The sequence below is a fragment of the Acipenser ruthenus genome, chromosome 11, assembly GCF_902713425.1.
Source record: "Acipenser ruthenus chromosome 11, fAciRut3.2 maternal haplotype, whole genome shotgun sequence".
Taxonomy (NCBI): domain Eukaryota; kingdom Metazoa; phylum Chordata; class Actinopteri; order Acipenseriformes; family Acipenseridae; genus Acipenser; species Acipenser ruthenus.
This window is the reverse complement of record NC_081199.1, coordinates 29,182,235-29,208,352: the sequence shown is the minus strand read 5'-3', so window position 1 is coordinate 29,208,352 and position 26,118 is coordinate 29,182,235. Positions and strand designations below refer to the sequence as shown.

Sequence of the window (26,118 nt, the reverse complement as noted above, 5' to 3'; positions counted from 1 at the left end):
GACGTATTTGAATGTACTTACCTTATTTGTTTTAGTAACAATGTTCTCTCTATATCTATTGCTGAATTATAGCTGATCCTCTTTAAAACTTGAATGCCATTTATATATAATACATACCAGGTTTGACTCAACGGAGAGCAGAACAAGTACACCGACACATTCCTTGTTACTATTGGCCCAAAGCGACTAAACCCCCGTAATACCCCAGTTATTTATTCAATTGATGTTACATTTGCGGGATGTGAATAAGCTGGAATGTGAATAAGAAGCTGGCTGAATAAGAAGCTGGCGAATAAGAAGCCAACTTCAGCATCGTGAAAAACAGTACATGACTGGAGACGAAACAAAGACAAACTTAAATATGATGAAAGAAAAACAAGCTGATATAAGAGAGCAGGAATGTGTTTATCGCCCGATGTAGAAAACACTGAATGGAGTGCTTTGAATGACTTTAATACATAACATACTGTAACTTGTTCTACATGTCAGTGCAACGCAGTGGTACACTTGTAAAGTATGTGTATGGTTATGATTAACAAAACAAAATTAATGTATTTTTACAGTTGGAAATGTAATGCAATTGTACTGCACCGTATGCAACACTATGATGTTTTGTTTACTGCTTATAAGATGGTGCACTGTTTAGTTTATTGTTTGTTTGTTTGTTTTTTTTGCTTTTTTTAACTGATGCAAGCAGCACTGTTTAATACTTTTAAATTTGAATTAATACTACACATTTGTAATGTGGCTGGAACTATTGTCTATGGTACGGGAACTTACACAAAAGGTAAACAAGCAATGGCGGAATACAGTGGGGAGGGAACAACACACAGTGTGCAAACAGACAGGGAATACAGTACATAAACACAAATGCACGGATCACTACAATATCTATATTTGATGTATTTTCACAGTGCATTTAAATTTACTTGAACCAATGATTTCGAAATTTTGAAAAACTGAATAGTTTCTAGCAGTTTAACTAAAAACAAAAAAACACTGTAAAATTATTAATGGAATAAAATGTTACAAACAGGTTATTTTCTAAACTAAACCTGTGTATCTTTCTTTATTTATCGGTGTTGCGCATGTAAAGGGGGAGGGGTGGGGTGGGGGGTGGGGGGGGATATATATATTGTAAAGAAGCTATTTTAACACATAAACTGTGTTAAAGGGGGGAGCGACTTTTACGTGGTGTGACCTATAACACGATTTTTACAGTATATAGTAACACTTGTTATAGGTTGTTATATGCAGCGTTTAAACACACAGACACAAGGGGAAAAAAATATATAATAATTTAGGGGAAATACCAACATGTCTATTACAATTGTACAGCACATGACTCAAATACAACTGTTTTATATTTAAAACAATTATTTCATTATTGATGTCTAAGTTTAAATGGCACACCAAAATGGCTGTTATAAATACATTTTGACCTTTGTTTCAGTTATGAAAAAAAAATTTACGACTGTACAGCACAAGAAGAAACCAGCTATGCCAGGAAAGCAATCTAAATAACTGTAGATGGTGTTCCTAAAAGTGACTATAGCGTATTTTCATCTTCTGAGAAAAATCTTGCAGTATTCATTAGTTTCCTTTTTTCTCCACACACTGTAGTTAAAATTAATTCCTGGACTGTATTTGGCAATGTGTCTGTTTTTCTAAATAATCTAGTACATCCATAAATAAAATAATACAATACTATCAACATTTCTTGTTTGCCTTTTCAACAATAAAGAATGTAAATGTTAAAGTAACAAGTGCTGGGGAACAAAATAACAAGGAGAAAGCACAGAAAACCCAATGGGGTCTATTCTAAACAGTGGCAAATCTAATTAATGCTGTTCTACCAACAATGATGGTTAATATTATTCAGAAAGGAGAGGTCCACTTATGAGTTTGATTGTGATTTATTGATTTAACACATTTAATAAATACAATGACATAATTTGGCCTGTGGCCTTGTCCATAGACTTAGGCTAGCCAGCAGGCAGAACAAGTGGTCCTCTGGGCCAGCCTTCCCCCAAAAAGATGAGGTTGTGGATTTGTAAGAAAAGATCGTATTCATTCTGAGACTACAATTAATAGTTAGATAGACACCTTGTATGTAGACATAGCTAATTTAGTGAAATAATAATGATGGTAGCAGGAGTATAGTAACACTTGGGGCTTTCTCCCCCCAAAGGATGTAATCAAATTTGATTAATGAAGGTACTCGAAATTCTAGCTCTGGGAAGGTGCTCAGGGCCTGGATGACTGCAGTGGGCACTCAGGGTTCATGACAACTGCAATGGGCACACAGGGCCCACGATACTGTGATGGGCGCTCAGGGCCCATGATAACTGCGATGGGCGCTCAGGGCCCGAGATACTGTGATGGGCACTCAGGTCCCATGATAACTGCGATGGGCGCTCAGGGCCCAAGATAGTGTGATGGGCGCTCAGGGCCCATGATAACTGAGATGGGCGCACAGGGCCCAAGATACTGTGATGGGCGCTCAGGGCCCATGATACCTGCGATGGGCGCTCAGGGCCCGCGATACTGTGATGGGCACTCAGGGCCCGTGATAACTGAGATGGACACTCGGGGCCCGTGATAGCTGCAATGGGCGCTCAGGGCCTGCCTCATTGTTACAGATCTCCACCTTGCAGAACTAACCACTCAGCACTCGGGTAAGGAAAAAATCCTACTCATTCGAGGTGTTCGGAGGAAACCTTAGGGAATCCATGGCCGAGGGTAGCCCTTCCTCAGGGCTCCTAAGGTTTTTGTTTTTTTTTGTGCAGTAAATAAATCGGATGCATTTTTCCGAATATATAGTTCGTAAGCCCCTGAAGACCAATGCCCCATTGCCTTGATCAGATGTGAAGAAACGTTTCTAGAAGCAGCAGAAGTAGCGGCTCCGATCCTGAAGGAGTGTCCAGAGTAATTATCGGGAGGGAAGCCGGCGCGGAGAAGAGACAGCCGGAGGTACTCGCAGAACCAGCTCCTGGAGGCGACTTTACCTTCCAGAGTGAGGAAGAGACGCTCTTGTGGGTTGGTGGATATATACGCAGACAGGTAGCTGGAAAGAGCAGAGAAAGGACAAATAGTATGGTCTGTCTTGAATAAATAATCGAAGACACCCTTCTTGTCGCAATCTGATTTAGAATGTTTCAAATATAAAGAATACGTGACCTGAGATTGAAGTTGGAAATGCACAGGTTCGAAGCTGGGTCAAATCGTTGATTTTGGGAGGTTATTTCGCCGCACCGCAGGAAACCGCAGAAAGCTGTCTTTGTATGAGGAAAAGCAGTCAGAGCGGAGGGTGATGACCAGGGATTCCAAGACTTCCTTTGTGAGGGGTAGTTTAGATGAGCAAGTAGGGGGGACACCACGCAGCAGCATTTGGATCCAGGGTAGTGTGGTTATGGGAGGAAGGTTAAATCCGGCTAAACGGCAGTGGTATTGAATACTTGATAGGTACCAACGTATAGTGGAGAGGTTACGTTTTGAAAAGCAAAAAGTAATGAATTCTATGATGGAATGTTCAGAAGGGAAGGAAAAGAGAGAATACTGTTGAATGCAGAATCTGGTGAATGATCGCCATCCTGAGTTATAGAAAGTCCTGGTGCTTCGGGAGACTGAATTAGATATCAGATTGAGAGCCAGATCTGAAGCAGGAATAGCTAATGGAGGTTGGTTCAATACAGAATAAGGTCTTTGAACATCGGGCAGGGAATTGACAGGGGATCTCCTCCTGGGAACAGTGTACGAAATCTCTGGAGATTACAATGAGATAAAGATTTAGCTATAAGATTTTTTAAACCTGAGGCTAGAATGCCTTTGATTTTAAAATTACACAGCACTGAACTCCAGGTGAGTTTCCACATGAACTTCATAATGGTAGGACAGGAGGATCTGCCTTTGTTAATTGTGACCATGGTATTTAGATTATCACAGTTAATACTAGAACCGCTGGGTTTATGCTACTACCTAGAACCACCGACGGCAGTCATTTTGATGGGTACATTTTAAACAGCTTTGATATGAAAATGAAAGACAAACTTTGAGATACAACTCAAAAGATGTATTCATGAACATCATATAAAACATTTGCATAGCAGAAACACTGTAGGCCTATTTAAATGAAAAAAATAAACATAAAAGGCTATTTTCAAAATTAGCACATATAATGCTTAAAAAACTAGAATAAAATAAACATTTGAAAAGAAAATATTGTGTAAACAGGTGTAAACTGCTATATATACATACAAAATTGTAAAAACAAAGTAATCATTCACAAAAATAACATAAAAGGATTTTTTCCCACATTACCGCATATAACACATGACTTCAAAAAATGAAAAACTATAATTAAATAAACATTTGAAAAGAAAATATTGTGAAAACAGCTGTAAATTGGCATATGTACATACAAAATTGTAAAAACAAAGTAATTATTTATAAAAAAATTACATAAAAAAGAAAATAACTCAATTCCCATTGTGCAACGTGAATGCGCATTCAGGGAAACACACTTCAAATTAGCCCCCATATTCGCACAATCCACACAGATGTAACGCTTATCAACTTCTTGTGTGCATTTACCACATACCGCTCTTTCACATTGAGCACAGATATCAGAAGTTTTATTTTTATTGCATTTAGTTACCTGGCATTGTTTTCTGTTGTGTGTGTCACTTGGTGTGCACTGTATCCAGGTTGTGCTGCGTTTCCTTGTTGCTTTGCAGTTTTCTGATTGAAATGTTTCTGCCAAAGCTCCATGGCTTGCATCAAGATGAAGTCTCACCTACTGATATTTTCCCCCGGTGCATTCCTTGTACAAAACGAAGGAATTGATGGATGCCATGTCCAGTACATTGTAAAATACAGCAACTGGGCACCGGTGATTTGCTTTCACCAAGTACTAAGTTTGCGCAGATGGTGAAAATCCTCTTCTCGCTTTGTTTACTGTTCCAACCAGGCTGTTTTTTTTTTTCTTCAACTGTTTTGCTAATTACAATGAAATAAAGAAATTGTCATCTGTAACATTCATCCTTTTTCCTAAGTACGGTTACATCAGCCTAAGTACCACAATGACGGTGTTTACATGGACAAGCCATGAGTTTTCCTCACAATGTTTTTGCCGTACTTTTCAGCAAAACAAGTTGTCCGTACCAATGCAGATTACTCAATTCATAGTAATTTAGGGGAGGGGATATTTAAATGTCTGTGACTGCCTAGTAATTAGGAAAAGAACGATTCTGAATATAATGAAGAGAGCTTCATGCGTTGCCATGAAGATTTTAAAAAAATAACAAGAGAAATAATTAACTTGTTGTCGCGCAAATTCTGAATTATAACACATTGCTTGTTTGTGTCTCGTTACCTTTCCAACACACACACGCGCACACACACACGCACACACACACACACACACACACACAAAAGTATATAAAATAAAACTTCTACTAAGTACAAGTTTTACTACTTAAAAAATAGATATGTGTACCATCTAAAAGTTTTATTTAATTAAAGTAGTCTATAAATGTATGTGTAAAATGTGGGAACACGAGGGGGTTACACTAAAATATAATAAAAACAGTATGATCCTTAGGCCTATATGAATGTAAGATTGAGAACAGGGGGATATGTAAAAATACATATGAGGTTCCTGAGCAGCTTCATGCACTGGCAGTTCTATAGGCGGAGTACCAGGCTGGACATCCTAATGTTCCTGTACACATCTGCCGGTCCCTATACCCTGCCTCTGCTCCAAGAAGTCAGTGACTGCTGGTCTGCAGCTGCGGTAGAAGTGCCAGGTGCAGAATCCGCTTAACACACACACATTATAATGAAACGTGGATGTCTTGTAATATTATAAACATTCAAACAAAAGTATTTATTTAAAGTGATATGGTACATTTAAGTTGTTTGTTAACTATATCCATTACTTATTGCACAATATGCCAATTGATGCTAACAATTCATTCCGGTTCTGTGCGGTGGAAGAAGAGGTGGAGCTCTGTTGTTCCTGGGACATCTTAAAAGAATTATAGAAAGAAAATAGGACTATTACTACTACTACGTTCAGGGCCCTAGTCCAGTACCGGATTAAGTTAGAACACGCCCACGCGGAGTCCACTGGCGACATGACATCTTTTGTCGACCAGCGGGCTCTAGGGGGTGTGCTCTGTACCACCTCCCCTTTTCTTTTTAACATTTAATTTACAGCCATTTTTGACCAGTTTTTTTTTCCGTTAGTTAAGGCCCAGTCCTTGTTAGTACCCCTATTTGTTTAAGGGTGCTAAATTGAATTTGTTCCACTGGGCAGCTGGTGTAGTCTGGGGCTTTAAATGGGACTACTATGACTACGTTCAGGGCCCTAGTCCAGTCCCGGATTAAGTCCGCTGGCAACATGACATTGTAAGATCTACAGCATGGTCCACTGGTACACTATATATTACTAAAGTAATGATGCCCTAAGATACTTTTTGCTGTTTATTGTGCTGTTAACATTTGTAAAGCATTTGTAAAGTGTTCTTAATAATATGCGTTTTAATGATTTGAAATAAATAATGCATAGGGGTAAAAAAAAAAGTTATTTAATTGTATTGTGGGCTCCAAAGGTAAAAATAACAACACAGAAGGACCAATAATTACAAAATCAATGTTTTAATACTTTTGTTTCACAAACTTGAGGACACTATAGATATTGTACTCTTTTTTTTATTATTATTTGTGTGTATCTGATAGAAAATACCAATAGTCTCACATATAAAAACATTAAAGCTATCAAATAACATAATAGTATCATAAATCGTACAGTGTGAAATGCAACAGCATAGAAATATGATGATGACTCCCAGTGCAGGTCAATTACACCAAGACAATGTTGTATTATTTTACTTTTAGCTAATAATTGTCATGCAGACTCAAACGTGAAAATATTTTAGCACCATCACATTTTTACACTTCCCCATTTTAGTGGTCTTAACCAGCTGTGGAAGGAAAATCTTATGGAAGCACTGTTTATAAACATAGAAGAAAAGTATATAAGAAATGTAATTACACGTGTCATTAACTCCTGGTTAATGGTGTTTGGTTCTGCATTCTACACATTAACAACGTATATACTTCTAACTGTAAAACGGTTTAGTTTCAGATCATCAGACTTATCCCAGTTTCTATCCATGATGAGGTAGTTGTAGAATGTTCTTGTTATGCCTATGAACTTCATCTTGGTAAGAGAAATTGGTTAAGTTTGACGCTGTAGTTAATCAGTGCTTTATAACTTGTTATGACACACTCCTTTGCCATTACATATTGACATAGCACCATAGAGATGTTCTCCATATTTAATATAGCAGAAGCATTTGAATTTTGAGAAAAGCGACAGGCCTTTCACATCACACATCCATGTTATTTTTTTTTATTTTATTTTTTGCAAATTACAAAATAAATAGCAGTTGCTAATTTGCCCACTGGACTGGATGTCAAGAATGTATTAAAATAGAACTGATGGAGTGTTTTAATGTTCTGATGAAAGTTTCCTAATGAATTTACAAGAAGCAAACAGGACCAATATCTACTCCAAATTCTTGATCTGGGCCGCCAATATCCATAGGTGCAATATCCACGATAGGAAGATGAATTGTTTTGCGTGATTTGTACTTGAAGACAGTCTTGCTCCATTCACCAGTGTGTCTCTAAAGAAAAAAATGAAGAGAAGCAATGCTTGATTTACTCCTTGGAAGTCTTTAACATAGTGTAAAAGCAGTGGTTTAGAAAGTACAGAAGATGCAATAGCAATATTTTTTGAGAATACAACTGATATTCTTTTCTAATATGTTGATGTTGATATTTTATAAAATAGATTGTGGCAGATGATAAGGAAAAGGTTTAACATCATTAAAGATGGGCAAGAATAGACATGTAATTACATTTTCAGAACTGGGTAATGACCATATTATCTGATTATATTTCGATGTAATTACAGCATTATTCCAGCACAAGTTACCATGTATGAATAGAAATGATTGGTAGTTCCCTAGTTAATGCTTTTTTTTAATTATTATTTTGTTTATGGTTCGATATATGCACCTTAGGTTTAACTTCAAGATCTTCTCGCAAATCCCCATGTTAACCATAATGGTAAAAAGTAATTTAAAAAAATTGGTAAATCAAAAAACAACAAAAAGCTTCCTATACTCACAGTGCAGCCATCTTCCAAGACGCTGTATGTGATTCTCCTGCTGCCTTCTGCCTTTATTTCAGCATCAGCAAAACTTAAAAGCTTCAGAGCCTTCTTTACATTAGCAGACTCGGCATCCATATATGCAATGCTGTTCTTACAATGGTAAGTAATTTCTTGGGTGGCTGAGGTGGAGAGAATGCGAAGGAATGCCAACTGAACCTCAGCAATGCCTTCTGGGAGGTCGGAATCACCATAGCTGAACTGCCAAGCAAAAACAAAATATAGCAAAAACACTTTAAGTTTATCTAACATTAGAAATGACATTGCATTACTAATATTCCAGAACATCTTAAAAGATTACAATATTAGCCATATATATTTAAGTTTGAAAATATAATATATGCTGATGGAAACTGTACACATTCATTAAACTGTATTTTTTTTCTATGCAATTACCTGGAATCCACCATTCATGGAATCTCCAAACCAAACATGCTTTTTCGATTGTACACTGCTGGTCCACCAATTTTTGCGTGGGACTTCGCTAGGGTTAGCATTTACACAGGTCTCGCCAGTTTCCATATTACAATATACTTTGATAGCATCCACCTTGCAACCTTGGTTAGGATCAATCCAGTATTCTCCTGTAGAGACAGAAAAACAAAGTGGGATTTACATAGGTTTAAATTGGTTTTAACTTTATTGCCATTGAGATTAGTTTTAGATTTTACAAATAATAAAAAGAAAAAAAATAATAATAATGACCCCAAGTATTGAATACCTTTTTTCTGGGAATGGAGGGGATCATAAATAAACCATGTAAACCCATATCTTAACTAACATGATCACATGATTATGAGAATATAAACACATGTCAATATCAAACAATAAATTCATTATTTAATATCTAATTCATACCGCTCTTAAATTCAGGGTGGCAGAATTTCAGATCTCTGCAGTTACGAGCAGGGTTCTTCCTTGATCCATCTGGAGTCAGGATGTTCTCAATCTGGATGTTGATCGATTTCAGTGTGGCGACAATCTCAGCTGCACTACCAATTCCTTCAGCTGCCTGATCCCCAACAAAATATGGGGACCAAGTTTGCCCTTTTTCCTGATTTTGTCCCATATTTTCAGACCCACCACAGCAAGGGCCCGGGAGACCAGGAGGGCCAGGGAGACCAGGAGGGCCACTAGGACCAGATGATCCCTGTAAAAAAAAAAAAGGACAATGAGAAATATTCTTCTTTGATCTTCAGTGTAATGGCAATACAATGGTCAGGTACTAAGAGGCAATGATTTCATAAGGGCAACTAAAAGCATGGCACGAGATACTGTATTGGTAAACTCAGTTTTTTCACCACAGTATGTGTTCTAAATTCATTGGAACAAATGTATGAGTGGTTCCACTTTTTGGGGGGGGGCATTTTATTACTGTTCATCTTCTAAACTTTCAAGAAGCAGCACTTGCAACTAATCTCTTACCTCAGCACCGCTTTCTCCTCTTTGGCCACGTGGACCAGGTGGGCCAATGGGTCCAGAGTAGCCACTTTGACCATCTTTCCCAGGAGGACCAGGAGGACCAGAAGGCCCCTAAAGGTGATAGAAATCATGTATAAGTATGCTGCATTTCATAAAGAAAAAACACAGTAGGAACTAATTGATAAGATGTAATGAAGGATACTAAAACATTGTCTTAACAGAGATATCACATGTAAAGAAACATTCAAAACATTCAAATACAGATTTTAAAACTTGTATTAAAGAAATAACACTTTTTTATGTAATTAAATTTGTACTTACTCTTGAACCCATAGAACCAGGGCTTCCAGGAGAACCAGGCTCTCCATTATTACCCTGGGAAAAAAGATGGAACAAGTTCATTATTAATATATCTTTAAAAAGACCTGAATCGAAATGGCCTAAACAGCAACTCTCAATGCACCATAACAATATATGTTTGTGTCTTTTAGAATACCAGTTTGTACAAATGATTAAGACATGCGTGGACAAAAAGGAATGCCTTATTTCACCACCAGGTGATCTCTTTATCTATCCAGACCCTGTCTCTCAGCCCTATTACAGATTTGGTGTGAAGTGCTGCCTTCCTGGTTTTGGAGTCCTACATTATCTGCTGCAAAACTTTAACAACTACCTATTTACAATTGCAGTTCAAATTTGAACCTAGGGCTGGGTATCAGCAGTGTCTTCACGATACACTATGTACTGCAATATAAGGGTCACGATACAATACGTATCACAATACAGTAAATTAAGCATGAAACATAAAAATCACACAATTGTCTCATTTGCTTGTGCAAGTGTTTGCAATAACACTGGTAAAGCACTTTTGGTCAAATAAGCTTCATGGCCTGTTTTGCTTTTGTTTCCTGTTTATTCTTTAAAATACATTTGTTTAAAACAAAATTTCAAATCAGGGCTCCAGACAAAGTTGTTGCCTTAGGAACCAATGGCTCCAGGCCAAAAAAAAAATTGGTCGGCAAATTCAATTGCTGGGTGCCACTTCAGGAGGAAGTTAGTTGCTACCATATTCAACTGCTTAAAATACAACAACTTGTTAAGACACTAAAGTGATAAAACAGTAACTTAATGCCTGTACACACTTGTTTGTTGCCACATTCTGCTGAGTGGTTAATCTATGTAGCTGATGACTGCAATGAACTCAGCATGTTTATATTTAAATATTTTGCAAGTGCTGCGTCTGTAATTGGTGATGGCACCTCTAATTGTGTACAGTTGTAACATGGGCCATAGTATGCTGCAGCTCGCATGCTCAGTGTCAGTGAAGTCCTGATCTGACAGCATGTAACACAGACAGCTCTTATGATTACATGTTACCGTTTATTTTTCAGTTAAAACATGTTTAAATTGCAGTGAGTTGGTTCTGTTTTTACGATATTAAATACTAAATGTTTACCCAAAACTCGAACACGTTTGGTCACCATCACTGTTGCATGAAATTGGGGTTACCGTATTCTGCTGGTGTTAATACAGCACCTATCTGTGCTTACAAGCATTGTATTCGATAAAATTGTTAATATTATTATTAGTATATTTGTTATTGTCCTTCTCACACTTCAGTTTATTAAAACATGTTATATGAGTTTTTTTCCCCCTTACAGACCGATGTCATAGAGAATTCATAAATATTGGAACAGGCTTTTAAGAGAGAGGCAGCATTTTTGTGTTACAGGCGCCAATGTGCCTAACCACATTAAAACTGTTTACAATATTTTTTGTCGCAACCATTTTAGTCTCAGTCTGCAGACCTGAAAATTCGAGCCTTACACATTTTACACACAGCGTGACTCTTATCAAGAACATGAGGCGAGTCTACACTGGATTTTAAATCGGCCAGAGCAGGTCAAACTTCGCCGTGAAGTTCGCCTCTTTTGAAAAAAAAAAAAAAAGTGACCCTATTGAATAGAGCATTTGATTATTGTGCAACAGTAACAATTCTGACAGTCAGATAGAAAAAATATTTTACTGTTTAAGACTGCGCTGTAGCTTTACTAACTGTGCATACTTATTGGAGGTACTAACATCTAAACTATAATAAAGTGTTTTAAAGTCTTAAAGTTAAGGATGAAATACTTACAGATGGTCCTGGCATTCCTGGAGAGCCAGGAAACCCCCGATGACCTTTGATGCCTCTCTCACCAGCCGAGCCAGCCTCACCCTTGTCTCCACGAGAACCCGGTGTGCCCTGATAATAGATAGGATGATGCACAATAAGACAAGGGTTCACGAGCATTCACAAAAGTCATTTCTGCATTCTCATAAGGTGTGTCTTGGATAACTTACTGGACGGCCAGCAGGTCCCGCAGGACCAGATCCTCCGGCTGGACCAGTGGCTCCCTACAAGAAAATAACAGATATTCATTATTATAGAGCCAATGAAAAGACAAGACAACCATGATGTCATGTTGCAGTTACACTATTTACCTGTACCCTTTACCCTTTACCATCTCTGTATATTTCACAGCAGGGGTGCACAGTTGTGTATTGTAAAGCAAAAACAATCTGATCAGACAATGCTAACGCCTAAGGATGTTTCTTTATATTGTTAATATTGGTTTTAAAACAACAGATTTTTTTTTTTTTGGTAAAATTCACATAAACACTGTATAGCTTGTTATCATTATTATTAGAATTTTCTGAGCAGTCACACTGAAGCCTTATATAGTCTTATCTATAAGAGTCCACAAACCGTTTCTCCTCGTTCACCATTCTTCCCAGCCTGGCCAGGTTGGCCTGGAGGCCCTGGATGTCCTGGAGCACCATTAGTTCCTGGATTGCCATTTGCACCTCGATCTCCCTGTGAAAATAAGGTTTGTATTTGTTTTCCAGTTGTCCAGTTTAAACCATACCCACACATACCCTATAATGCAATGAGTAGAAAACAAAAACTTAAACCTTAAAGGCAATGATAATGGTAGCTACTGTTAGCATGGTTGATAATACAGTAGCTGTCTTACCTTAGGACCTGGAAAGCCATCTCGCCCAGATGAGCCATCTGCACCAGGGCTGCCCTGCATATGGACAAAAAGAAATGTTAAAATCATTGAACAAAAGAAGTTGAAAATTAACTTGTAGTGCTAAAAAAGAAGAGATAACATACAAATGATCCCTTAAGCCTTACAGTTTTTTTTTTTATTACCCAGAATATTCCATATGTTAGCATATATGAAATTATATCTTATAGTGTTAATGTTGTATTCACAGAAGATAAGTGATATTTAAATAGATAAAGAAAGTTTTGAGTTTTTTGTCACAAACTGCTTATAAACCACCGCAGTGAAGCTAAACCCACAGATGGCTCTTTGTAATGGATTTAATTTGATTAAGCCATTAAAACAAGAATAACTCAGCTCCATTGTTGTTGTTTTTTTGATTGCTTGTTTGTTTGTTTGTTTGTCTGTGATGAGATTTGAATACAAACGTGATTTCTAAGGAGAATAAACTTGTTTTGGAATGCCGACACATTTAGCTACCAATTACATGATTATAGAATGAATAATCCACTTTTGGATCAGTGCTTTAAATAATAATACTTACATCTTTACCAGATTCTCCTGGAGGGCCACTCATACCTGAAGGACCTGGTGACCCGGGTGGACCTCGCTCACCAGAATTCCCAGCAGGGCCAGGTTTTCCTTCCTCTCCCTGTAACAAGAACAAACCAAATTATACAGTATCCATCCATCTCCCCATCATTATACCTGTTGACTCAACAGTTTCTCAGTTGTCTTTTTAATGAAGAGCACTTACCGGAGGGCCTCGAACTCCTGCAGGACCTGGCCTTCCCATTGTGCCAGGCAGGCCCACCAAACCTCTCTGACCAACTGAACCTGATAATCCACTTGGACCTGGACTACCCTGTGAGGAAAAGAAGAAAATATGTTATCACACGATCTTTCAGAAATAATGTATGTAGAACGCACTCATGCCATGTAAAGGTTGATGATGGGATAAAAACCTTGTTTAGTTTAAAGAACATGTGTTTAAGATATACCAGAGATGACATATCCTACTTATATATACTGTATACAATATATTTTCAAAGAAAACTGGTAATAAAGGAAGATGATGTTGCTTACTGGCTTTCCTTCCATTCCCTGGGGACCTCTCTCTCCAAAAGGGCCGGCTTCACCTTTAGGTCCAGGGCTACCAGGACTGCCAGACGGGCCACTGTTACCAGGAGCACCAGGGGCACCAACTTTACCAACAGCACCTGGTGGGCCAGGGGGGCCTGAATTACCCTGCAAATAAAACAAAATGTTATTAAAACAGCATGGGTTGGTATTGTGGTTGTCATTTTCTCTGTCATGAAACTTTATTAAAACCCAACCTCACCACACTTTACATAAGTGCATCTAATTAGACATGTAGGTGTTTAGCCATAACTTTGTAAATACACAATTGCTGTACCTGTGTAATTACAAAAAAGGATACATAGCTTTCTAAAACTTTCATTAGCAACATTGTGTATGTCTGTAGTAACATATTAAGTACACATCAGTCTGTGCAGTAACAATGTAATTAAGATAAGTACTACCACTTCATTTAAGGAAATAGTAATAGCATGTTCCAATATAAAATTCAACAGTTTATGTCTTACTTACACTTCCTCCAGGAGGACCAGGTTGACCACGTTCACCAGGGAAACCAGATGTACCCTATGAAGGAAAGATTATTCTTTAATTGTACAAATCACTTAAATAGATAGATAGATAGATAGATAGATAGATAGATAGATAGATAGATAGATAGATAGATATACTTAATACTTATCTATCTATCTATCTATCTATCTATCACCAATCAAATTCATAGTTTGTTATTGTTTAGAAATGTATAAGGACTAAATTTGGAGAAGGCATGCTTACTAATTGTATCTGGTGGTCTGACTGACTTAATGGACAGTAAAGTCTTTAAAAGCAGATAATGCAAACAACTTGAAAATACTCACAGGTGGACCAGACGGACCACTGGCTCCTTTTTCTCCAGAAGGACCAGGCAGACCCTAAAAAGGTCAACAACACTAGTCAGGACACTACAGCAGGGTATTTTCATGTCAAACTGGTCATTATCAGCTCCATGTTAACATGTTTAATGTACTGTATGCAGTAATTTAAAGAATAGCTACAACAGGACAAATCATACGTGTAATAGAAATAGTATGTCCAGTCACAGAAGAGACATGTAGGACATGTAGGAGTAATTTATGTAGAAATAACTGAGAAAAACCAAACACATGCATCAGCTTACCGCTGGGCCAGAAGCACCAGGTGGACCTGACCCTCCCGGGGGACCATGCTCTCCCCTTTCACCTCTTGGGCCTCTCTCTCCTTTACTACCAGGTTCACCAAGCTGACCCTGTTTTGAAAGAAGATCAGTTTATGGACAAGGGCAAAACGATCATGATCAAGCCAAAAGCATGGCTTGGATGTACTTAGAGTTAGATGTACTACAGTATTAGAGACCATGTTAGTACAATAGTAATGCATATGTTCTTATTTAGTCCCTACAATGTAATTACCTGTACTGCAATTTAAAAAGAAACATTACCGAAATATCTCTCCCACTTTCAATATTATTGCTTAAGTAACCAAATCCTTATCAGAAACCCAATAGTTTAGTTTGGATTGCTCTATATGTTATTGTTACTTAAATATGGCTATGTATAGTTTATTTCAATAAATAACTAAGTAGGATATTGAGCTGCATTCTAAAAGACAAACAGAAAAGGAATCCGTTTATCTAAATCAGGGGTGTCAAACTCAGTTCCTGGGGGGGCCGCTGTGTCTTCTGGCTTTCGTTCCACCTGAGCTCTCAATTACTTAATTGGTCTAATTATTTGATTAACTGGACACATTTAACACTTCTCTTCAGGCCTCAAAATGTTTCACAGGTAGTGTACCTTGAATCAAGTGCATTTTTAAAACCATCAACTGTAAAAGACCTTAAAAAATATTAAATATGTCAAATTCAACAAATAATTAGATCAATTATGTTAATTGAGAGCTTAAGTTGGAATGAAAACCAGAAGACCCTGCGGCCCTCGAGGACTGGAGTTTGATACCCCTGATCTAAATTAATTAACACTGTTACAATGAAATTAACTTAATAAAATGTGCACTTACAGGTGCTCCTGGGAAACCGGCAGGACCATGTGGACCTGTTTCTCCTCGCTCTCCCTGCAGAAAAATCAATAGATAAATTCAAAATGAACAATGGTTCTATACAAGGTGTGCATTACACCCAGGTAACGTATTCTATCTGCAGTATTACACAGCAACCGGTCACATTGCTCACCTGTCCTTTTTTAAATAATGTCCTTGACATCTGTCTCAGGCTTTATTGACTAGGGAGTTCCATTATTACCTTATAAATAACCCAAGACTACTTAGTCATGCATGTTATACATAGTGTATATACATGCAATATATTTTACATGTTAAATAATCTGGATATAAACCTCTCTAAGGACCCTTTTTTAGACAGTTCCCTGGGCAGTTATAACGGTAGTACTGCTCTTTGACCTTGTGAAATGGGTTTATGACTTACAGGACTACCACGAGCACCAACAGGGCCAGGACCACCAGCAGGGCCAGCTTCACCCTGTGATTAAAAAAACAAACACACATCGTACAATGGACTCTAGGCTTGTTGTCTGACAGGTTACCAATATGATACATGGTATTTATAGTTTTAAGGTTAGTAACTGTGTATCCTGTTTTTTACACTGCATATCTTATCGTTATTCCTACCTTGTCACCACCAGCGCCAGTTGGCCCAGGAGGGCCAATAGCACCAGTCGGACCCTGTTAAAAAACAAAACAAAACAAACATATTAACATGATTTGGTATTGCATTTACTGCATGTTCTGCTCTTCCACTTTGAGCAAAAGTATATTTTATTAATTTCACACATTTACAGTATATGGTGTATTCTTAAAAACAAAATATTGTGTCTTAGACAATTTTAAGATTTAAGATTTTGTTTTCAACTGCATTGGATCACCTCAGTTATTCCACCATAAAACCTTCAATACTCCAACAATACATGACCACTTTACTTCTTATCCATTCTCTATGAATAAAAGTGAATTCACACTGTGTATTCAAGTTTAAAAATGATCTAGCTATAGAATCCATCAGGTAAATTTGTGGAAAGTAAACTTTATTCATGGATGTATAAAAATAAAAAAAAGTTTAACACTTACTCTCATTCCATCCTTTCCAGGTGTACCATCGGAGCCCGGGCCTCCAGGTTCTCCCTGTTATTGGATGAAATACAAATGAGAAGAGAGGACAGACAATCACAATATATTGTGCCCGTTCCAAAGAGTTTAAATATATACAGGCAAAAAATAATAAGTCTACCATTTTTTAAGGCTATTGACTTATAACTGAGAATTACATTTGTCCAGGCCATTTTATTGGCATTTCACCCCTGGTCTTAAAAAAGAGAGTAATAGGATAGAAGCAGAAACTTGTTACTGTTCCTTTGTCTTAGGACAAACATACTTTGGGTAATATTTAGAAGGGGTCTACTTACTAGAAAATCAGGGACCAGGTTAAGGATCTCTCTTTTTAAAAATGTTTTGAATAAATGAACCATTGCATACCTTTTCACCTTTGGGTCCAGGGTTTCCTGTGCCGCCTCTCTCACCGGGCATTCCTTGTAAACCACTTGGGCCAACACCGCCAGGAGGGCCAGGGGGGCCTGCAGGACCCTAAAAAGAAAAAAAAAACCACTGAACATGTAATCTACTGATTCTACTGAACACAAGCTTAAGGATTTGTTATAATCAATTATTTTACATTTATGACTGTGTGATAAAGATTGTTAAAAACAACAACGGCTTATTAGTAATGATAACATAACTACAGCAATACAGGCTTATAAAACGTGTAACTGATGCAAAATTGTGGTAACACTTAAGTTTAGGTAAGTGATTATAAACAATAGCAAAAAAAAAAAAAATCTCTAAAGGGTGGCCACATGTCCAAACACCTACTTCCAAAAATATTTACACTTAACAGGTAACACTAAGACTGTTCACACACCTTGCCTCCATCTTGACCAGCTGGGCCTGGGTTGCCTCTTGCTCCCTGTGGACCTGGCGAGCCTTGTGCACCACGCCCTCCTGGAACACCAATTTCACCCTAAAATGGCAATGCATGATTGACATTATAGAGACAGGTTTTATATGAATACAGTATTAAGCAAGAATATATATATATATATATATATATATATATATATATATATATATATAGTTCAGCTGACAGTTTAATTTAACAAAATAATTACCCATGTCAGAGCATTACTATAAATTAGGTTAGATATCCAAATTGTTACAAACGAACAACATTGGATCTCAATGTTTATACTGTACTCGTATCATGAATGAATGCTCTGAATCTGAATTCTTCCATACAGAATAAAAAACAGTTACAATCTTACCTTTGCACCTGGGCCCCCAGGAGCCCCATTCGCACCACTGGGTCCCTAAAATTACACACACAAACAACCATATTACAATTCGGCATATTGTATGGTATTTGTTTCCAGTCGAATGCACATCTTACAATAACATTCCAAATGAATGACACACAAACCCTTCCATAATATATACTGTACTGCTATAACAAATACATGGTATGGGAATACGGCATTCAGTAATACAAACTTACTGTACCGGTATGTGAAACAATGCAGTTTTTTTTTTGTTTGTTTTCTTTTCCAACATTTTATTTGTATGATATATACATATATTGAGGCAATTTAAGTTTCTTCTGAATTCATGAATCACATTGGTATTCCTACTTTCCAGACCTGATGTGTTATTAATGTGAATTGTGGGGGAAGCATTTAAGGTCAAGGTTTTCTCTAATAGATGTTTTAAAACAAGTACCTGTATACATGATATACTGTATGAGGGCTGTTTTTTGATCAAGATAAACCTACCGCTTCACCGGGTTTGCCATTCTCTCCTGGTGGGCCAGGGGCACCAGAAAGACCCTAATGATTAGAAGGGGGAAATATTAAAATTAACACTTGTTGCACTCTACAGATATACAATGCTACAGTATATTAATTCTCAAGATGTTTTAAAAACAAAACAGGCAACAAGATCATTATTAAATTTGTTTGAAAGAATTGATGATTTGCCTTACTGAAGGAATATAAACTTTTTATACTGTATCAATCCTGAAACATTTAAGTTCTATTACAGAGATTTACTTATTTTACCCCGCTACTTACTGTTAATGTTTGTCTAACCACTATTGTATAATGTATTTAATATCATTTATGTAATGTATTCTAATAATTAAGACAAGATACAATATATAACATGCACAATATTATCATACCTGAAAGCCAGGAGGGCCTGAAGGCCCTTGTGCTCCTGTTTCACCAGGGGGTCCCTAAACAGAAACAAAATTCAGTAATGTTTAGTGGTGATCCTCATTTCAAAAGCGATTTTACTATCAGAATTCCTGGTATTAGGAAAATAAAAATAAAATCAATATATACTGTCCAAGTTAAATTAACAAATATACAGCAATTACATTGATATTTGATTGTAATTACACATTTAATTACATACAAACTACAGTGTAACTATTTATTTTATAAAGCATGAATTCTTGATAACACATTCCAACGTAAGTTTATTTGTTTGGATAAGGGTATTAAAAAATGTAGATGTGCATATGACTACATTTGCTGTCGACAGGTACATATTGAACTAAGTTCTGCCCTCCCCAAAAGTAGATTCTATTATGTACACTAAATTTTACAATGCATAAAAACAACATAGCTATATACTCTAGTGTAGATGACATACTACAATTAAAATGAAAGCAAACATAAATATTGTGTAGCGAAATAAACAGTAACTTCAAAACGACCTCTATTAATTAAAATTTACTACAGTTTTCCTTGTATTTATTTACATTTTTTACACACTTGGCATAAAACGCCACAAAGGATTGAGTGGGTTATTAAAGAACAAATTATTTAAAATGTAAGTAGTTTGAATTTATACTTACAGCACTGCCAGGTGGACCTTGGGGACCAGATTCACCATTTTTTCCATTTTCACCCTTTTAGACGACACAAGTAGAATGTATAGTAAGTTTAAACACACACACACACACACACAAATAGAACTTATTACACCCAGTAAGAGATGTACTCACTGCTGGTCCACGTCCGCCTGGGGGGCCTCTGTCACCATTCTTACCAGGAGCACCCTGAAAACAAAACACACATTGGACGTTTCACATCATTACAAAATAGACAAAATATCAAACCGGGCACATAAATAATCTTTAAAAATTAAATTACACTTCACACTTCAAGAGTTTTCACAAATTACACCAAGTAACACTTTTGTTTATGATACGTGGTCATATAATCTAAAATTATGTTATTAATTATACCATTAACAGTAAATTATAATTAGAAATTGTAACACTAAAAGGCAATGCATATAAGGAGAGTATATAAGCAGATATAAGAATGGTGGTGCTACATTTAAAATATAATCTAAAAGTACATTTTACATGTGAAAATAAAAATAATACAGGGAATTGCCAGTCTCTAAATACTGACTTCATTTTTCAGATTACATATTTCTTCCTCTGTTTATATTGGAAAATTAAAGCTCTTTCTCAGACTTAAACCATCTAGGGATTTTTGTCTTATCAGGATAATCTGCTAAAAAATAACACTCAGTAAATGTGCAAAACAAATAACATATAAAATGTACTTACTTCATTACCCTTAGGACCAGGGAAGCCCATCACACCAGGTGAACCTCTAGGTCCTGTGTTGCCAGGGGGACCACTTCGCCCAGATTCGCCAGAAGGACCCTGTCATTAAAACACAGTGGTCAGCTTAGAGTGAAGACGGCATTTTGAAAACTGTGTTACAGGGCACGCACAATTACAGTAGCAATTCAGTTCTCTTAGAATCAGTTAAAGGGCAAAACCCTTTTCATAAGAGAATGTGTGTGTTTATTTTTCTGTTTGGTGGCTGTTCGGGGTGAAGTGTTTACTAGAACAGAAATGGACATCCATCAGATGTTTCACAATAACAAAAATAAAGGCTGGTGTATAAAATGGTTGGTGTCAGCTTACCTGTGGGCCAGGATTGCCTTTAGAACCAGGACTACCAGGACTTCCTGTCAACCCCTAACAAAAAAGACAGCATGTATTTACGAATTATGACAAAGAGATAACAAAGACATATATACTATTTGCATTTGATTTGAATATAGGTTTGGCTGTACTATCCACATCTACTGTAATTTGAATTTGAATCCATACATACTCTCATTCCGGAAGGGCCAGGGCTGCCATTACTTCCAGGTTCACCAGGGCTTCCCCTCTGGCCAGCAGGCCCTGATGGACCACGCTCTCCTACAGGACCCTGAGCAATGAAGGAAAACATTATTAGATGTTCTGTTGCCAGCTTGGCGTTTGTTAATAATTAATAATGTATAACACAAATTCCTTATCTTGAACCTGGCAGCTTGCATTAAAATGGCAAGTTAAAGCTTGTGTATAAAACAAAAACAAAAAAAACAAAAAAACACATTTATGTAGGTTTCTACTTTGCTGAGTAGGTTTCTAGAGTATGTTCCTAGTAATGATGGAGTAATGCATTTTTTGTATGAAAAACACAAAACGTTGGTATATGTCTAAATGGTAGTGTCAAGTTGTTATTTACCTTATCGCCAGGAAGACCATTGCCTCCAGCTGGGCCACGGAAACCAGGATTACCCTAGCAACAGGAAAAATAAATAAAGAAATAAATGATCCAATTATGAAATTATTAAATAAATACAAGCTAGCTTCACTATAACAAACCCCCATGGGAACTGGAGAAATGTTTGTTATATCAGGGTGTTCACTATAATAGGGTTTGGCATATTTCTGTATCAGAATAATGACAAAACAGCAAATTTGAATTGAACCTCAATGTATAGTACTTTTATGAAGATTCCTTCACATTGATCAACATTTAAATGGTATTGTGACAAGGTACTCGTGTCACGCGTGTGGGTAACTGCATTGCAAGACAGAGAGACATGGGAGTTGGAGTTGAAACGCCGGTACAGGTGCACAGGATTTATTAAACATAAAACAGAAAGTAAACAAACTGGTCATGTGACATTACCAACAATTGTTACAGAAGACTGTACAGACACATACAGAATACTGTACAAAAGGCAAAATAAAAACTACAAATAAAAGGTGCCACACAGGTCTAGCCTTACTGAATAAGGCATCTCGCTCCAGGAACCTGCTACACCTGATTGAGGACCGGCACAGCCAATCACTTGCTGCCTTTCCTCTCAACCAAACCTAGCAGACAGCAAGCCTCAAACGAGCGCCCGTCTGTAAACAATCATTTGATCAAACATAACAACTCCAAAAAGCACACGAAACAAACCTGTTTGCACATATAAATTACAGCAACACTAATTTCCCCCTGTGCAGGGCAATCGCCCTGCTACAGGTATGTTTAAAAGAAAACAGTAAAGAAATGAAAAAGAAAAGAATGTACACTTACATGCTGAATACAGTATTTATCTTTATCCTAAAAAAAAATATCCAGAATAGATTGCTCCTCACGCCCGTTTCCTGGTTGCAGTTTGTGTGAAGATGACGGACGGGCAAAGATTGCATTCATAATGCATGATTCATACTACAAAATGTCATCTCTGAATTAGCGTTATCTTTGAATTAGTCAACCATGGTCTTTGTTTTCACTGAGAGAATAACACACCTGACACTGGAGAAAGTTCAGTGTCAGTCAGTACTGAGATCGTTGTATCCAGGTCGATCCTGTACTTGATCGTTCTAATAGGGCTAATTTGCATTGAAAAAAATCGGTTCTTGTTGTTGGGATTGTTAAAAACGGGTGTTCGTTATAAGAAGGGTTCATATAATGAAGTTAGCCTGTATATGAACAAGTAAAGATAGATAAGCTGATGGACCAAACTATCTGAGGAACCATTTTTTGTTTGAAAACACAGAAGCTCAGAAAAAGAGTGTTTGTGTTTATGTTGTAGCGTTTTCGGCCTGTTTTCCATCGGCCAGTGGAACGGAGCTAAAAGAGTTATGAAATCAGTTCTGTTTATTTCCATTAGTAACAGATCAAGATCAAACCACTTTAAATTGGGACTCTACAGTAAGAGTGTTGGTTGGTCAAACTCTGTCTTTCTTAACCATTTTATGATGGATGCTACAGGTGGGTATTAAACCTCAAATAGAAAACAACATACAGTATGTAGAACAGAGGGAAATATTGGAGGTTGGTTAAATAATCTATACATGGCAATAATGCATTGTGGCTTGGTGCAGACTGATATCTAGCTTGTTTCAACACCAGTTTGTTATCTGAATGAAAGTTGTATTGACTGGTTTCAAGGGGCAGATGGAAACGAAGCATTAGCTCCAGCAAAAAAAAAAAAAAAAAAAGTTTCTAGTCTAAATACTGCATAGTTTTATTAAATAATACAGTTGCTTTTGTTTTTATATAAATTAAATAAACAAAGTGAGGCATCTTACTCTCTCTCCAGGAGAACCAGGAAGGCCATTTGCACCTGGCTCACCAGGTTGACCTTTCGAGCCATCTAATCCAGATGGTCCAGCAGGACCTGGAGCACCAGCAATACCCTAGGAAAAAGAAACAGTGCATTAATAGAACATATGTCTGTTATATGGTCTCAGGTCAACAAATGGTTAAAAAGATGTATGCACACGTTTTTAAAAAATATATCAAAAAAATGTGAAACATACCGCTTCTCCCTTAGGACCTGTTTCTCCTTTTCCACCAGCTTTGCCAGGTTCACCCTATACAAATAATAATTAAATATGACATGATTAGAACACTTTTGAAACACATTGGTGAGGTTTACATATTGCATGAAAATTCAGTTTCTCAAATTGAAATTTAGCACTAAAAATGCCAAGGGAAACTCACTTTCATTTAAACTATTGTATTTAGTACCATTGTCTCAGTATAAGTTATAGGCAGAAGACTACACTGTGTGATGTCGCTAGAGTTGAAGTACATGTGGTCAGGCTAAAAAACAGACTGGGTACCAGATCACAGGTAACACTTCCTAAAGAACTACAGTGAAGTTTAATACAAGAAACATGTAGTTGTACCGCGGCTCCTTTTAGTCCAGGTGTGCCATTTGAGCCAGGTGGACCAGGTTGGCCAGATCCTCCCGGCATCCCAGGAGCTCCAGGCATACCAGCTGGACCCTAAAATGATAGAATATGTTAGCAAATTCACTATTCAAGAAAAACAAATCATAAAATATTCTTAATATCCAATGGATTTCATCGGTAACTTCTGCAGTACCGTGGTGGGATACAGAAATCTATTTTACATGAATTAAAATTAAACATATTACATATTACATAATTAAAATACAAAAAAACGTGTACCCAGTCGGGTTAGGGTATTGAAATAAGTTTAAAGTCTCATGGTATTAATTTCTAGATAATGGTCTAATAACAGACTCAAAGGTTTTCCAACCCACTGCCATACATGGCGCTGATCCCCAAGCTCATGTTCTAGGATGTTCAACCTGTTTTCCATTGGCCAGTGGAACCAAGCTGTATAGCTGGCTAAACAGAACCAGGTGAGTCATTAAAAGAGATTATTTAACATCCCTTAAAATAGTCAGTTTTACTGGCATCATGAAAATGAAATCCCCATTTTTACCCAATGAAATATCTCCCCCAATGAGCTTCATTCCCCCCTAACACACACACAATCTGTTTTTTTTCTAATTTGTATGTGTTTTTTTTTCTTTTAATTTGTAAGTGTTTTTTAACTGGTTTGTAGGTGTTTCTTTTTTCACCGTACTATACAGTCCAGGTGCATTTGCTGGAATAAAAATGATTAAGTTTACATTTCAAGCAGCAATGCAGCATCACTGTGATTGAGTTTTACTTGCCTTTAGTTCCCATACACTTTGATGCAGAAGCGGCGAGAATAAGAATAGGAAGCACTGTACACTGTATGAAACCATGATTTTTAAAACTCAGCATGGCTTACAGTGTACTAACAAGAACCTTGATGGAATTTTAGATAAGCCTCACAAAGTGTATGAATATATTTTACATTACCTTCTATATCATCTTCACAAAGATGAAGTAAAGTAATAGGACATAAAAACAGGCCCTTAATCATTCATTACACATTATCCTACATTTATATTTATTATTTAAAATAAGTGTCAAAAAGGGATACTTAGGTCACAGGTCAAAGTAAAAAAAAAAAAAGATACTTACAATTCCGCCTTTTGGTCCAGCTGAGCCATCCTTGCCAGGAATCCCCTGGCAAACAGAATTTGAGAGTTAAAAATCCAGTGCCAATTCCTGTTTTATATACATTGTAATAACAGAGCCATTTACTTACAGGAGACCCTGCAGCACCAGAATAGCCTTGTGGCCCAGGCTCGCCTCTTGCTCCAGGAGTACCGTCATTGCCACGAGTACCAGGGGAGCCACTTTCACCCTGCAGGGCAAGTTATAAGAAAGAGCAAAATAATAGACAGAAAAACTCACTGCACTTAACAGTATTAACACACGAGTGATCTATTATCATTATCCCACATTGTTTAGGAGTTGTATTATCAGTGTTAGAATATGTAAAGACAAATGTGTGTCTAGTGTAATACAAATACAAGTATGAATTTACATACCTTAGGACCGGGCCCACCAGGGAATCCAGCAGTCCCAGGGGGACCAGGGTTACCCTAAATAAAGTGAAATAAAAAGTATATGTTATACGACATACAAAAACTAAATAGAATTAATTAGGGTTACAGCCCATGCAAATGAAAGCCATAGGCACTTTATTCAATGTCATTTTTGATTGATATTGTATTTTCAAAACTTGGAAATCTAGGACATGATAAAATGATATAAAATTAGGTAAAAGGTTTCTTCTGTTTTATAGTTTATTATTTATGTGCTGCATTTTTTATATTCTATCTATATGATCTGTTATAATTAGGGCTTCTGATTTTCGGTTTTAATTGATAAAACCCAATAAAACTCCCCCGATACAAAAAAAATTAAATTGGTGGATAGCCAATAAACACTGGAAAACACTGCTAAACTGTGAAAACGGTTAATCTATGTTGACTTTACCCTTTTCCGATTAAAAAAAAATAAAACCTACTACAAAAATAATAATAAATACTTTTCTCCCAATTTAGAATGGCCAATTATTGTTTAAGCTCAGCTCACCGCTACCACCCCTGCGCTCACTCGGGAGGGCAAAGACGAACACACGCTGTCCTCCGAAGCGTGTGCCGTCAGCCGACCGTTTTTTTTCACACTGTGGACTAACCATGCAGCCA

The 26,118-nt window shown here is 37.0% G+C and overlaps 1 protein-coding gene across 2 annotated transcripts in view; it reads right to left on the bottom strand.

Moving 5' to 3' along the window:
- Positions 1-6,644: 6,644 nt before the first annotated feature.
- Positions 6,645-26,118, bottom strand: part of LOC117426870 (collagen alpha-1(III) chain-like) — a 48,192-nt gene continuing 28,718 nt past the window's right edge. For both annotated transcript variants that reach the window (XM_034045023.3, XM_059033618.1), the window contains exons 15-51: positions 25,456-25,509; positions 25,170-25,268; positions 25,043-25,087; positions 23,906-24,004; positions 23,534-23,587; positions 23,303-23,410; positions 21,456-21,509; positions 21,057-21,155; positions 20,864-20,917; positions 20,498-20,596; positions 19,922-19,975; positions 19,772-19,825; positions 19,091-19,144; positions 18,684-18,737; positions 18,180-18,224; positions 17,780-17,878; positions 17,338-17,445; positions 16,933-16,986; positions 16,477-16,530; positions 16,274-16,327; positions 15,850-15,903; positions 14,975-15,082; positions 14,676-14,729; positions 14,329-14,382; positions 13,804-13,965; positions 13,475-13,582; positions 13,262-13,369; positions 12,682-12,735; positions 12,414-12,521; positions 12,008-12,061; positions 11,802-11,909; positions 9,986-10,039; positions 9,668-9,775; positions 9,101-9,392; positions 8,639-8,826; positions 8,201-8,443; positions 6,645-7,694 (exon numbers count right to left, since the gene is read on the bottom strand). In XM_034045023.3, coding sequence (XP_033900914.3) covers positions 7,548-7,694; positions 8,201-8,443; positions 8,639-8,826; positions 9,101-9,392; positions 9,668-9,775; positions 9,986-10,039; positions 11,802-11,909; positions 12,008-12,061; positions 12,414-12,521; positions 12,682-12,735; positions 13,262-13,369; positions 13,475-13,582; positions 13,804-13,965; positions 14,329-14,382; positions 14,676-14,729; positions 14,975-15,082; positions 15,850-15,903; positions 16,274-16,327; positions 16,477-16,530; positions 16,933-16,986; positions 17,338-17,445; positions 17,780-17,878; positions 18,180-18,224; positions 18,684-18,737; positions 19,091-19,144; positions 19,772-19,825; positions 19,922-19,975; positions 20,498-20,596; positions 20,864-20,917; positions 21,057-21,155; positions 21,456-21,509; positions 23,303-23,410; positions 23,534-23,587; positions 23,906-24,004; positions 25,043-25,087; positions 25,170-25,268; positions 25,456-25,509 — 3,399 coding nt within the window. In that variant the 3' untranslated portion in view covers positions 6,645-7,547. The remainder of the gene's footprint in view (positions 7,695-8,200; positions 8,444-8,638; positions 8,827-9,100; positions 9,393-9,667; positions 9,776-9,985; positions 10,040-11,801; positions 11,910-12,007; positions 12,062-12,413; positions 12,522-12,681; positions 12,736-13,261; positions 13,370-13,474; positions 13,583-13,803; positions 13,966-14,328; positions 14,383-14,675; positions 14,730-14,974; positions 15,083-15,849; positions 15,904-16,273; positions 16,328-16,476; positions 16,531-16,932; positions 16,987-17,337; positions 17,446-17,779; positions 17,879-18,179; positions 18,225-18,683; positions 18,738-19,090; positions 19,145-19,771; positions 19,826-19,921; positions 19,976-20,497; positions 20,597-20,863; positions 20,918-21,056; positions 21,156-21,455; positions 21,510-23,302; positions 23,411-23,533; positions 23,588-23,905; positions 24,005-25,042; positions 25,088-25,169; positions 25,269-25,455; positions 25,510-26,118) is intronic.